The sequence below is a fragment of the Nicotiana sylvestris genome, chromosome 1, assembly GCF_000393655.2.
Source record: "Nicotiana sylvestris chromosome 1, ASM39365v2, whole genome shotgun sequence".
Taxonomy (NCBI): Eukaryota; Viridiplantae; Streptophyta; class Magnoliopsida; order Solanales; family Solanaceae; genus Nicotiana; species Nicotiana sylvestris.
The window spans coordinates 43,789,894-43,804,131 of record NC_091057.1 but is presented as its reverse complement, the minus strand read 5'-3'; the positions used below and the strand labels follow the sequence as shown (position 1 = coordinate 43,804,131).

Genomic DNA, 14,238 nt, shown 5'->3' with positions numbered 1-14,238 from the left:
CTGGGCACTCTTCTGGGTTAACCTGGTCATTGGGGCTGCGATAGATGAGAACCCCTCCACGAACCGACGATAGTAGCCTGTCAATCCTAAGAAACTCCGAATCTCTGTAGATGATGCTGGTCTAGGCCAGTTCTTGACTGCCTCAATCTTCTTCGGATCAACTTGAACGCCCTATGCTGACACAATATGACCCATTAATGCAACTGAACTCAACAGAACTCACACTTAGAGAATTTAGCATATAACTGACTATCCCTCATGGTCTGAAGAACCATTCTAAGATGTTGCTCGTGCACCTCCCGGCTGCGAGAATATATCAGAATATCATCGATGAAGACTATCATGAACTAGTCCAAATAAGGCATGAACACTCGGTTCATCAAATCCATAAAAGTTGTTGGGGCATTTGTTAACCCGAATGACATAACCAAGAACTCATCATGCACGTACCGAGTGCGAAATGCTGTCTTAGGGACATCGGATGCCCTAATCCTCAACTGATGGTAGCCAGATTTCAAGACATTCTTTGAAAATACCTTGGCACCCTGAAGCTAATCGAACAAATCATCAATCCTCGGCAGTAGATACTTATTCTTGATTGTAACCTTATTTAAGTACCGGTAATCAATGCACATTCTCATCGAACCATCCTTTTTCTTAACGAACAATACCGGCGCACCCCAAGGCGAAACACTGGGTCTAATGAAACCTTTCTCAAGCAAGTCCTGCAACTGCTCCTTCAACTCTTTCATCTCAGGTAGGGCCATACGGTATGGCGGGATAGAAATGGGCTGGGTGCCTGAAGCCAAATCAATGCAAAAATCAATATCCCTGTCGGGTGGCATACCCGGCAAGTCTGAAGGGAGAACATCAGGAAACTCACAAACAACGGGCACATAATAAATAGAAGGGACCTCAACAATAGGATCACGAACATATTCCAAATAGGCCAAACACCCCTTCTCGACCATACGCCGAGCCTTCACAAACGAAATAACACTATAAGTAGAATGATCAGGAGTCCCTCTCCACTCTAAACGGGGCAAATCCGGTAAAGCTAAGGTCGTAGTCTTGGCATGACAGTCCAAGATAGCATGGTAAGGTGATAACCAGTCCATCCCCAATATAACATCGAAATCGACCATGTCTAGAAGCAACAAATCCACGCGAGTCTCAAGACCCCCAATCACCACAATACAAGAACGATGGACTCGATTGACCACAATAGAATCACCCACTTGTGTAGACACATAAATAGGAATACTCAATGAATCACTAGGCATGACCAGGTACGGTGTAAAATAAGATGACACATACAAATACGTAGACCCTGGATCAAATAGCACTGAAGCATCTCTATCACAAACCAGAATGGTACCTGTAATGACTGCATCTGAAGCCTCAACCTCGGGCCTAGCTAGAAGGGGGTAACATTGGGGCTGGGCCCCACCACCCTAAACTACTTCTTTGGGACGGCCTGCTGCTGGCTGGCCTCCACCTCTGGCGGCCTGAGCTCCACCTCTAGGACCTCTACCTCCACCTCTAGCACCTCTACACCCACCTCTAACTGGATGGGCGGGATGTGGAACACCTGGTGCCTATACCATAACACGATAACCCTGATGCTGAGAGCTACCCGGTGCTCGAGGGCAAAACCTGGCAATGTGACCCGGATAACCATATAACAAGCCCTCGGCTACTGAGACTGCTGGCCATGTCGACCTGAATGACCACCTCGGAAACTCTGAAGCGGCGGTGCACTGATAGGAACTGGTGGTGCACTGTAAGGCTGCTGAAAGAATAATGCGTCTGAGCACCACGACTACCTAAAGTGCCATGGGAGACCTAGAGAGCTGACTGAAAGGGATTAGAAGGATGGCCTCTACCATATAAATCTCTACCTCCAGATGAGGTACCACTGAATCTACCTAAATGGAGGGGCCTCTTATCCGACCCATGACCACCTCCCAATGATAGAACCTTCTCAACTCTGTGGGCCACATTGTCTACCTCCTGGAAAGTGATCTCACTCCCGGCCTCCTTGGCCATCTGAAGATGAATCGGCTGAATAAGACCATCAATAAACCTCCTCACCCTCTCTCTCTCTCGGTGGAAAGTATGACAAGAGCATGGCGAGCTAGATCGATGAACATGGTCTCATACTGGGTGACCATCATGGAACCCTGCTGGAGGCACTCAAACTGACTCCGAAAGGCCTCTCTCTGAGTCACGGGGAGAAACTTCTCCAAAAATAACGTTATGAACTGCTCCCAAGAAAAAGATGGCGAACCGGCTGGTCTAGCTAAGCAATAATCCCTCCACCAAGTCTTGGCGGATCCAGACAGACGAAAGGTAGCAAAATCAACTCCATTGGTCTCAACGATCCCCATGTTCCGAAGAACCTCGTGACAACTGTCCAGATAATCCTAGGGATCCTCAGTAGATGCACCGCTGAATGTAAACGTGAAGAGCTTGGTGAACCTATCCAACCTCCACAAAGCATCGACGGACATAGCCTCTCTATCGCCGGTCTGAGCTACTACACCCGCCTGAAGTGCCACAGCTGGTTGAACCGTTGGAACCTGAACCTGGGGAGCTACCTGCTCCGGAGTGCGCATAGCAGGAGTCTGAGCCCCTCATCCAGCCAGAGAGGTGGCTGGTGCTACAGGAAGCAAACATGCTCGGGTGACACTCTCCATGAGGCCCACCAATTGGACCAGAGCGTCTTGAAGAACTGGGGTGGCAATGAACCCCTCTAGGAACTGAGTTGGGCCCACCGAAACTACTGGGGCCGAAACCTCCTCCTCAAAATAAACCTGAGGCTCCGCCACTGGTGTTACTGCTCGGGGCTGAGCTCTGCCCCTTACTCGGCCTCTAGCACTACCTCGGCCTCGCCCTCTGCCCTTAGTAGGAGCTGCTACTGGGGGCTCAGGCTGCTGAGCGGTAGATGAGAAAGCGCGTGTTCTCGCCATCTGCGAAAGAACAGAGTAGAAATCCAATTAGCATTTGAGGAACAAATCCGCACGACAAGAAAAAACAAATGTGAAATTTTCCTAACTCTGTAGCCTTTAGGGGATAAATATAGACGTCTTCAAACCGATCCCTCAGACTCTACTAAGCTTGTCCGTGAGTTGTGAGACCTATGTAACCTAGAGCTCTGATACCAACTTGTCACGACCCGGATCTTTCCACCCTCGGGAGTCGTGATGGCGCCTACTAATGGGAGCTAGGCAAGCCAACCCTTAACTACCTTTTTCATTAACAACTTACTTCTTTTAACAATTATCAGTGATAGCTTGAAAACAGCGGAATTAAATAAATAAGCGGAAGACCTAAATTAAATAAGGTAACAATAATGCAAAAGTCAACATATGCCACTACCCAAGAACTGGTGTCACATCACTCACGAACTACTAAGAGTACTAAATACAACCGTTTGAAAGAAATATAACACTATTTATCTCGAATACATGATATAACAGAATGAAATATAAGATAGAGGAGATGCCGGGCCTGCGGATGCCTACAAGACTACCTCAGTGTCTCGGTGGACTGAAGGTTGGCTCCTGCGCTACTGCTACTGTTCCATACCTGGATTTGTGCAAAAGAACACAGAGTGTAGTATCAGTACAACCAACCCCATGTGCTGGTAAGTGCCTAGCCAAACCTCGGCGAAGTAGTGACGAGGCTAGGACCAGACTACCAAATAACCTGTGCAGTTCAAATATCTATATGTACAGCAGAACAGAAATACAGGAAATAATCAGTCAATATGGGAAGGGGAAACATGATGTGGGGAGGTAACAGTTCCAAATAGAAAACCTCAATAAAACATAGAAACAACAAAGCCATAATATCAACAAGAATCAGAATTCAACGATTTGCAGGTCACCACCCTTCGTGCTTTTACTCTCATCCTCACCCAAACAATATTTATAATAAAAATGTGCACGGCATCACCCTTCGTGCTTTTACTCTCGTTCTCACCAAATCAATCGTATCATAATAATGTGCACGACATCACCCTTCGTGCTTTTACTCTCTTTCCTCACCACATAGTTAATGAATATCGGTACGGAATGGTACATCGTATGGAACGACATCACCCTTCGTGCTTTACACTCTTTCCTCACAATAGCAAATAATGCACGGCATCACCCTTCGTGCTTTAACACTCTTCCTCACCCAAACAATAATCACAAACAAAGGGGCAAGGAAGTAGACAAATAATGGTAGAAATCCCGGCAAGGGAGTACAATTAAATAGCTAAATCCCGTCAAGGGAACAATATCAATAAATCTCAACATCCCGGCAAGGGAGATAATCAACAAAGCAACAAACATCCCGGCAAGGGAACAATTCAATAACTCTTTCTCTTTCTTTCACTTCTTACTTTATAACTCACTTTACCACTTGAGTCAATGCTCCAAAGGGTTCAATTATCTCATATATTTTCACAATTCGTATTATAACTCGAGCCAATGCTCCTTGTTGTTCAAAGATCATAATTTCTTTCACATGCTTTTTACAACATATAGAAATCGTCATTTAGGGCATGAAAGATACAACAAAAATCAGAATATCCGCAATAAAAGACTCACAGTCATGCTAGATACCAACGTATAGAAACTCGTCACCATGCCTATATGTCATACTCGACAATTAGCACGTAGCAAATAAGACTCAACTCCTAATCCCTCAAGCTAAGGTTAAACAAAACACTTACCTCAAACATCCACGGCCAAATCAATCCTCAATTACCGCTTTTCCTCTCGAATTTGGCTTCAATCGATTGTATCTATACAATAAAGACTTCAATACATCAATAAATGCTAAACAATGCAAACCCAATGCCTAATTATAGCTTTCCAAGCATTCTTCCCAAAATCTCAAAAATCAACCCCGGGCCCGCTTGGTCAAAACACGAGGTTCAGACTAAAATCAAATCACCCATTCACCCACGAGCCCGAGTATATAATTTATTTTCAAATTCGACCCCAAAATGAGGTCTAAATAAAGAAAAATCAAAAAGCCCTAACTCTACCCAATTCCCTAATTTCTACCCTTAATTACATGTTTTAGGCCTAGAATTTCAATAGATGTTGATGCAAAATGAAGAAAACGAGTTAAACAATGCTTACCCAAGAAACTTTAGTGAAGAAATGTTTCAAAAATCGCCTAGGAGCTTTGGAGAAGAAAGGGATTGTGAAGTTTTGTAAAAATCCCGTAATGGTTCTGTTTTTGGGGGTTTTAAAATAACTGGGCAAAATTGCCCTTTGCGTTCGCGATAGGCAACTTGCATTCGCGATGGTCCAGGTCTGAAGACCTTCGCGTTCGTGGCACAGGGGCTCGCGTTCGCGGAGAGTAATCTCTTCGAGCCTCACGTTCGCGTACCATGAGCCACGTTCGCGTTGAACAAATTTGGTGGCCCTTCCCCCTGTACCCCACGCGTTTGCGAGAGAAGGGGCGCGTTCGTGAAGAGTATACCCCCCTCAGCTGCGAGTTATCGTCAGCAACTTCGCGTTCGCGAAGAAGAATGAACACCTGGGAATTTTGCCTTACGCATTCGCGAGTGAGTCCACGCGAAGAACAAATTCCCTGTGCACAACAGCAGAAAATCTGCAATACTTCTAAGGCCAAAAACCATTCCGAAACACTCTCGAGCCCTCGGGGCTCCTAACCAAACACACGTACTAACTCAACAACATCATACAAACTTATCCATGCGATTAAATCGCCAAACTAACCTCAAAAATAATGAATCAAACCTCAAAATCAAGAGTTTTTCCAGAAACTTCATCAAGTTCAAATTTAAGATTTCAAGTCCAAAACACGTCAAACGACGTTCGATTTTAACCAAACTTTACAGAAACATCTTAAATCATATATAAGACCTGTACCGGGCACCGGAACCAAAATACGGGCCTGATACCAACATGTTCTAATCAAATTTTATTTCAATTTTCCTTAACAATTTCAGAAAAACAATTTCCTTTAAAAATTCATTTCTCGGGCTCGGGACCTCGGAATTCAATTCTGGGCATACAACCAAGTGCCATATTTTCCTACGGACCCTACGGGACCATCAAATCATAGGTCCGAGTTTGTTTATCCAAAAGGTTGATCGAAGTCAAATTTATTCATTTTAAACTCAAAACTTAGCATTTTTCACATAATTTCATATTTAAGCTTTCCGGCTACACGCCTGGACTGCACACGTAAATTGAGGTGACTCTAATGAGGTTTTCAAGGCATCGGAAGCACATAATGGATAAGAAAATAGGTGATGACCCTTTGGGTCGTCATAGTTTGAAAATCTCTTATATCCTGGCACAACAAGAACAAAATTGTGTGGCCCTATCTACCACAGAGGCAGAATATTTGTGAGTACGGAACTACTGCACACAAGTACTATGGATCATGCATTAACTATTAGATTATAATTTATGTCTTAATTCTATTCCTATTATGTTTGATAATACCAGTGCTATTTGTTTATCAAAAAATTATGGGCATCATTCTAGGGCTAAGCATGTTGAGATTAAGCATCATTTTATATGTGATCATGTTGCTAAAGGAGATATCATGCTTCAATTTGTTAATACTGAAAATCAGTTAGCGAATATTTTTACAAAACCTTTACTTGAAGAAAGATTTTGTTTCCTTCAGAACAAAATTGGTATATGTGCAATTCCCTCATAACTATGTTTAATGTTTTCCATAATTACTTTAGTTTATTTCCATATATCTTGTTATTTTTGACCAAAAAAATCTTTTAGGTATTTGATTAGTCTACACATATATTTATTGTGAACTGACGACGGGGTTTTACAGAAGGCAACTTTTCAGTTGCCTTTCATATGTCTCTCTGGGAATTGAGGTGACCTATCTAATCCTTTTTAACCCCCCTTCCCTCGATTATATCTCCTATTCTCTCAAAAAAACCAAACTCTTATCTCCCTGTCTTCTTCTACTCATGGCTAAAACCAAACCCTCTCCTTCATCTTCCATACCCAGAAGAAGCCACCAGTTCAAGAAACCAAAGATGACCTTGTTGCTATCGAATATTCTGAAAGTGCAGATCACTTACTGATAGAAGAAGTGTAACGACCCGATCGGTCGTTTTGCTTTTTAGAACCCCACCCCTCTAAATAAAACTTTTCACGCTCGCTTTAACTAATTTATGACCTGCGGGAATGGTTGGTTTGAGATTTGGAAGAGTTTGGGTTGAAATAGGCTCATTTGATTCCTTAAGATTTTCTTAAAAGGCTAAGTTTGACTTTGGTTAATATTTTTAGCAAACGGACCCGGATTTGTATTTTGTCGGTCCCGGAGGGTCCATAGGAAAATATGGGAGTTGGGAATATGCTTGGAATCGAATTCCGAGGTTCGTAGCCCGAGTAATGAATTTTTATTAGAAATTGTTTAAATGAAATTCTAAGGATTTAAAGAAATTAAATAATAATTGATCACGTTGGTATCGGGCTTGTATGTTGGCTCTGGAGCCCGGTATAGGTCTAATATAATATTTATGACTTGCCCGCAAAATTTGGTGTCAATCCGAGTAGTATAAGCACATTTCGGCGCGTTAGAAGTGAATTGAAGAACTTGAAGTTCATAACATTGATTCAATTGGTTTTAGGGGATCATTCTTAGATTTAGCGTTGTTTTGGGAGTTCCGAAGGTTCGAGTGAGTCAATTTCATGATTTCAAACTTGTTCGTATGTTTGGGCGGGGTCCGGGAGCCCCGAGCATCAATAGGACGAGGCTCGAGTGAAGTTGGAAAATTTGGGAAGAGTTGTCAGCCGCAGGTGCGAGACCGCAGATGCGGTCATCCTCTTGCAAATGCGGCCAAGGTAGAAGCGGCTGCGCAGAAACGGCTTCAAGACCGCAGAAGCGGTCCCAGCTCGCTTGGCCAATTCCGCAAATGCGGCCTTCCTCTCGTAGGAGCGGGACAGCAAATGCGGAAATCACTGAACCAGTGAGCTTCATTTAATACGGGCTCTAAGTCATTTTGGCCATTTTTCACTCACTCATTGAGCGATTTTGGAGCTCTTGAGAGAGGACTTCTACCTAGAATCTTGAGCTAAGTTTATCCTACCTAATTCTAGTTTAACAATTGATCCTTGGGTAGATTAACACATAAAGATTAAGGTAAAATCATGAGGTTAGAGCAAAACCTAGGGTTTTGATAAAAGTTAGATTTAACCACGAAATTTGTTATGAAATGCATTAGAAATCATATATTATTGATCCTTAGGTTATAAAGAACAATTTTCTTCGAAAAATTTCGGAATCCGGGCACATGGGCCCGGGGTCGGATTTTAGGAAACTTGTGTCTAAGGTTGGGAAATTACTTTAGTAATTAAAATGCGAACTTTTGAACTTGTATTGACTAGTTCCTAGCTCGTTTAATTAGTTTCGGATCGTTCGGCTCCAAATTAAGGGTTTTGAGCACGTTCTTGGTATTGGAAGTACACTTTGGAGCGAGGTGAGTCTCCTATCTAACCTTGTAAGAGGGAATTGTCTCCATAGGTGATATAATCAAATAATTTGCCATTGAATGTGGGGCTATGTACGCACTAGGTGACGGGAGTCCGTGCGTAGCTACTATTATATTAAGTCCGGGTAGTCTAGGACACAAAAGCATGCTTTATGTGATATTCTTGTAACTTTATGTTTAGTTTGGATTGTTTAAAATATGATGATTATGGTAAATGAAACTAATAAGAGGAACATTATCTTCTTGGCCCTTTTAAAGAGAAGTTGATATTTCTATGAGTAATTGCTCCCCAGATATGTATTCTTGTGTGCCTGTTGTGTTTAATTACATTTGACCGCATCACACATCTAATTCTTGAGCGGGGTAATAGATGCATCTATGGTTCGCACCGTTCGACCATTGGTAGTGCAAAATTTACTTTTATGTTGGATCGGGCCGTACGACCTCGGCACTACTTGCGCATGCTTTTACTCAGTATTTATCTATGGATTGAGCTTTGTTATATGCCCTGAAATGTATGTGGCTAACTGTGATATTATTTGGGAAAGGACCTGTTATTTCCTGCTATAAATTTTTAATTATTTGTACTATCCATGCTCAGTATGATTCATTCTCATATTATTTGACCCTAGTAAGTGTCAAGTCGACCTCTCGTCTCTACTTCTTCGAGATAAGACAGGACACTTACTGGGTACATATTGTTTATGTACTCATACTACACTTTGGTACTTAATTATACAGAATCTGAGGCAGGTACATCTGGTTACCAGTCTGGTGCCCATTCTTGATCAGTGTCCAAGACTTCCACGGTGAGCTGCTCACTTCATGTGCCGTTCAGTAGCATGATAGAGTCTCTCTTTATTTTGGATGTCGATTCTACTTCAGATAGTATGATAGATTTATTCTTTTGTATATTCTACTAGTTGCACATAAACTTGTGACACCAGGTCTTGGCACACACATTGGTAGACTATTCTTTTGGGGATTGTATAACCATTTTTGTACGTTACAAATTATCACATGCTTTTAACTTCAAATTTAGAAATTTCTGTACTTGTTTTAGTAAAGTGAAAATGAGAACTTATTAACACTTTCGCGTTGGCTTGCCTGGCAAGGGTGTTGGGCACCATCATGACCTATAATGGAATTGGGTTGTGACAACATGGTATTAGAGCACTAGGTTCACGTAGGTCTCACAAGTCATGGACAAACCTAATAGAGTCTTGCGGATCGGTACGGAGATATTTGTCTTTATCTTCGAGAGGCTATAGGGTGTTAGGAAAACTAATCTTTATTCGTTTCCTATCGTGCAGTGGTTGGTATACTAAATTTCCCTCTTCTATTCTCTCACATATGGTGAGGGCACGCACGACTAATGTTCCAGACCCGGGAGGAGCTGCTTCCCCCATTGCTAGAGGCCGGGGGAGGGCACTGGCCCGAGGTAGGGGATGAGGGCATCCCAGAGCTGTCCCATAGCACCACCAGCAGATCCTGCAGAAGATCCTATCATTGAGGAGCAGGGTGAGGTGCCCGCAGCTGAGCCTACCCCGGCGGACTTTATGATAGCACCGGGTTTCCAGGAGATCATGGATCGTATACTGCGGTTCATGGACACCATGACTTAGGCTAGTTTATTTCCAGCGGATTCAGCTACATCATAGGCAGGATGGGGAGCACAGAACTCTACTGCTCAGGCTCCTGGTCATGCAACTGCAGTGTATCAGAGTCCGGGTGCACTACCCGTAGATGGGGCTTAGCTAGTTGCTACAGTGGTGCCTGAGCTCAGACTAGCTGCGGATGGTGACCCGCAGAAGTTATTGGATAGATAGACTAGACTTCACCCTCATGTCTTTGGGGGTGAGCATCATGAGGATACCCAAGACTTCATAGATAGGTGTAGGGACAGATTTCACAACATGAGGATATTGTAGTCACATGGGGTTGACTTCACTACTTTTAAGCTGGAGGGCAGGGCCTGTAGATGGTGGCAGTCTTATGTTCTTGGCAGGCCAGTAGGTTCTCCTCCCATAACTTGGGGTCGGTTCACACAATTATTCTTGGACAGGTATATTCCACCCTCTGAGAGGGAAGAGCTAGGGTATTAGTTTGAGCATCTTCAGAAGGGTCAGATGTCCATGGCTGATTATGAGGTGAGGTTTTTTGAGTTGTCTCGCCATGCACTTATGATACTTTCCACGGATTTAGAGAGAGTGCGGAGATTTATTGTGGGGTTGCACCCCGGTATTCGAGCTAACATGGCCCGAAAGGTGGAAATGGGTACTGAGTATCAGCTAGTGGTGGAGATTGCTCGTAGGATTGAGGGTTATTGCTAGAGGGGTAGAGAGCAGATTCAGCAGGACAAGAGGGCCCGGTTTTCTGGAGAGTTCAGAGGTGCCCCAGATAGGGGAAGAGGGCACTCCGGGAGGGGTCAGCCCAGCAGGCCCCCATATTCAGCACCACCACCACCTCCCCGAGGTGCTCCAATGAGGCCTTATTTCAGTGCGATGCAGGAGAGTTCTTACCATCCACCAGCTATTCAAGGTTCCTCCGACAGGTATTCTGGTCATCAGGGTTCTTCCAGTGCTTACTTCATTGCTATGTCAGAGAGTTCATATTGCCCACCAGCCATTCAGGGTTCTTCTAGTGGATATTCGGGTCAGAAGACTTAGACTTCAGAGAAGAAGGCTGTGGTGCTGAGAGGTTGCTACGAGTATGGAGATCCAGGTCACATGAAGAGGACCTGCCCCAGGTGTCGGGGCAAGGCAGTACAACATGGTCAGCATCCTACATTTCAGTACTGATTGCCCAGCCGACTAGAGGTGGGGGTAGACTAGTAGAGGACATCCTAGAGGTGGAGTCCAGACAGGGAGAGGTCATCCAGCTACTGCTCAGTTAGGTGGAGGCCAGCCGGCCGGCACTCCATCCAAATTCTATGCCCTTCCAGCTAGGCCAGATGCATTGGCCTCAGATGTCATCATCACAGGTATTATTTCCATCTGTGGTAGAGATGCTTCGGTATTATTTGATCCAGGGTCCACCTATTTATATGTATCATCTTTGTTTTCCCATTTCCTGGTTATTTCTCCTGAGCCTTTGGGCACTCCAGTTCATGTGTCCACTCCTGTGGGCGACTCTGTGGTTGTGGATCAAATCTACCGATCCTGCGCAGTCACATTCTGTGGTTTAGAGACTAGAGCAAATCTCATATTGCTTGATATGATCTACTTTGAGATCATCTTGGGCATGGATTTGTTATCTCCATATAATGTCGTCCAAGATTGTCATGCCAAGACTATTACATTAGCGATGCCAGGGTTGCCAAGGTTGGAGTGGAAGCGTTCCACAGTTGATACATCTAGTCGAGTTATCTCTTTCTTGAAGGCTCAACATATGGTCGATAAGAGGTGTTTGGCTTATCTAGCTTATGTTCGGGATACCACAGCAAAGTCTTTGACGATTGATTTAGTTTCAGTAGTCCCGGAGTTCGCCGATGTGTTTCCTTCTAATCTTCCTGGCATGCCACCGGATCGTAATATTGATTTCTGTATTGATTTGGCTCCAGGCACCCAGCCTATATCTATCCAACCGTACAGTATGGCTCCTAAAGAGTTGAAGGAGTAGCTTGAGGAGTTGCTAGCAAAGGGGTTTATTAGACCCAGTGTATCACCTTGGGGTGCACCAGTGTTATTTGTAAAGATAAAGGATGGGACTATGCGGATGTGCATTGATTACCGCCAGTTGAACAAAGTCACCATCAAGAACAAGTATCCATTACCTCGTATCGATGATTTGTTTGACCAGTTTCAGGGTGCTAGGGTGTTCTCTAAGATCGACTTGAGGTCAGGGTATTATCAGTTGAAGATTCGGGACTCGGATGTTCCGAAGACTGCATTCCGGACTAGATATGGCCATTATGAGTTTTTGGTGATGTCCTTTGGCTTGACTAATGCCACAACAGCATTTATGGACTTGATGAACAGGGTGTTCAGGCCTTATATTGATTCCTTTGTCATCGTCTTCATTGACGACATCTTGATATACTCGCGTAGCCTGGGGGAGCACGAGCAACATTTGAGAGTAGTGCTTTAGACCTTTCGAGAGCAGAAGCTATATGCTAAGTTCTCCAAGTGTGAGTTTTGGATAAAGTCAGTAGCATTCTTGGGGTATGTTGTGTCAAGAGAAGGTATTAAGGTGGATCCCAATAAGATTGAGGCAGTTTAGATTTGTCCACGTCCTACTTCAGTGACCGAGATCAGGAGTTTCCTGGGGTTAGCAAGTTATTATAGACTATTCGTGCAGGGATTTTCATCTATTGCATCACCTCTAACTAGATTGAACCAGAAGGGTGCTCCTTTCTGTTGGTCCGATGATTGTGAGGCGAGCTTTCAGAAGCTCAAAACGACTCTGACTATAGTGTCAGTTCTTGTGTTGCCTTCTGGTTCAGGGATGTATACGGTATATTGTGACGCTTCATGCATTAGATTGGGATGTGTATTGATGCAGGAGGGGCAAGTTATTGTATATGCTTCGCGTCAACTGAAGATTCATGAGAAGAATTATCTTGTGCACGATTTGGAGTTGGTCGCGATTGTTCATGATCTTAAAATATGGTGGCATTATCTGTACGGGATGTCATGTGAGGTTTATACTGATCATTACAGCATTTGTTCAAGCAAAGGGATCTCAATTTGAGGCAGCGTAGATGGCTTGAGTTACTGAAGGATTATGACATCACCATTCTTTATCATCCGGGCAAGGCAAATGTGGTCGTGAATCCCTTAAGCAGGAAAGCAAAGAGTATGGGTAGCTTGGCATTCATTCCAACAGAGGAGAGGCCACTAGCTTTGTACATTCAGTCCTTGGCTAACAGACTTGTGAGGTTGGATATTTTAGAGCCCAGCCGAGTTCTTACGTGTGTAGTTGCTCAGTCTTCATTATTGGGGCAGATCAACGCTCGGCAGTTTGATGATCCACATTTGGCGTTTCTAAGAAAGACAGTGATACAGGGAGGTGCCAAAGAGGTTTCTATTGGCGAGGATGGTGTTTTGCAACTTCAGGGTCGCCTATGTTTTCCGAATGTTGATGGTCTGAGGGAGAGGATCCTAGAGAAGGCACACAGTTCGCGGTATTCCATTCATCTGGGTGCTACGAAGATGTATCGTGACTTGAGACAACATTATTGGTAGTAGAGAAAGACATAGTGGAGTATGTGGCTAGGTGTTTGACTTACCAGTAGGTCAAGTATGAAAACCAGAGGCCGGGTGGCCTACTTCAGCAGATGCCTATACCAGAGTGGAAGTGGAAGCGCATTATTATGGACTTCGTAGTTGGGTTTCCCCGGACTTTGCGGAAGTTTGATGCAGTATGGGTCATAGTTGACAGGTTGATCAAGTTGACACATTTTATTCCGGTTGTGACTACTTACACTTGAGAGAGAATGGCTCAGATTTACATTCGGGAGATAGTCTGGTTACACGGTGTGCCTGTTTCCATCATATCAGATAGAGGCCCTCAGTTCACTTCCCATTTATAGAGAGCCGTTCAGAGTGAGTTGGGGACCCGTCTAGAGCTTAGCACATCATTCCATCCTCAGACCGACGGACAGTCGGAGCGGACAGTTCAGATCTTGGAGGACATGCTAGATCATGTGTGATTGATTTTGGAGGACAGTGGGATCAGTTCTTGCCCTTGGCAGAGTTTGCTTACAACAACAGCTATTAGTCCAGCATAGAGAT

General features: G+C 44.0%; 1 protein-coding gene across 1 annotated transcript; it reads left to right on the top strand.

Moving 5' to 3' along the window:
• Positions 1 to 11,007: 11,007 nt before the first annotated feature.
• On the top strand, positions 11,008 to 12,124 carry LOC138869513 (uncharacterized). Its single transcript, XM_070147138.1, has 2 exons — positions 11,008 to 11,158; positions 11,370 to 12,124. The coding sequence occupies exons 1-2, from the start codon at positions 11,008 to 11,010 to the stop codon at positions 12,122 to 12,124; spliced, it is 906 nt and encodes a 301-aa protein (XP_070003239.1).
• The last annotated feature ends 2,114 nt before the right edge of the window (positions 12,125 to 14,238 follow it).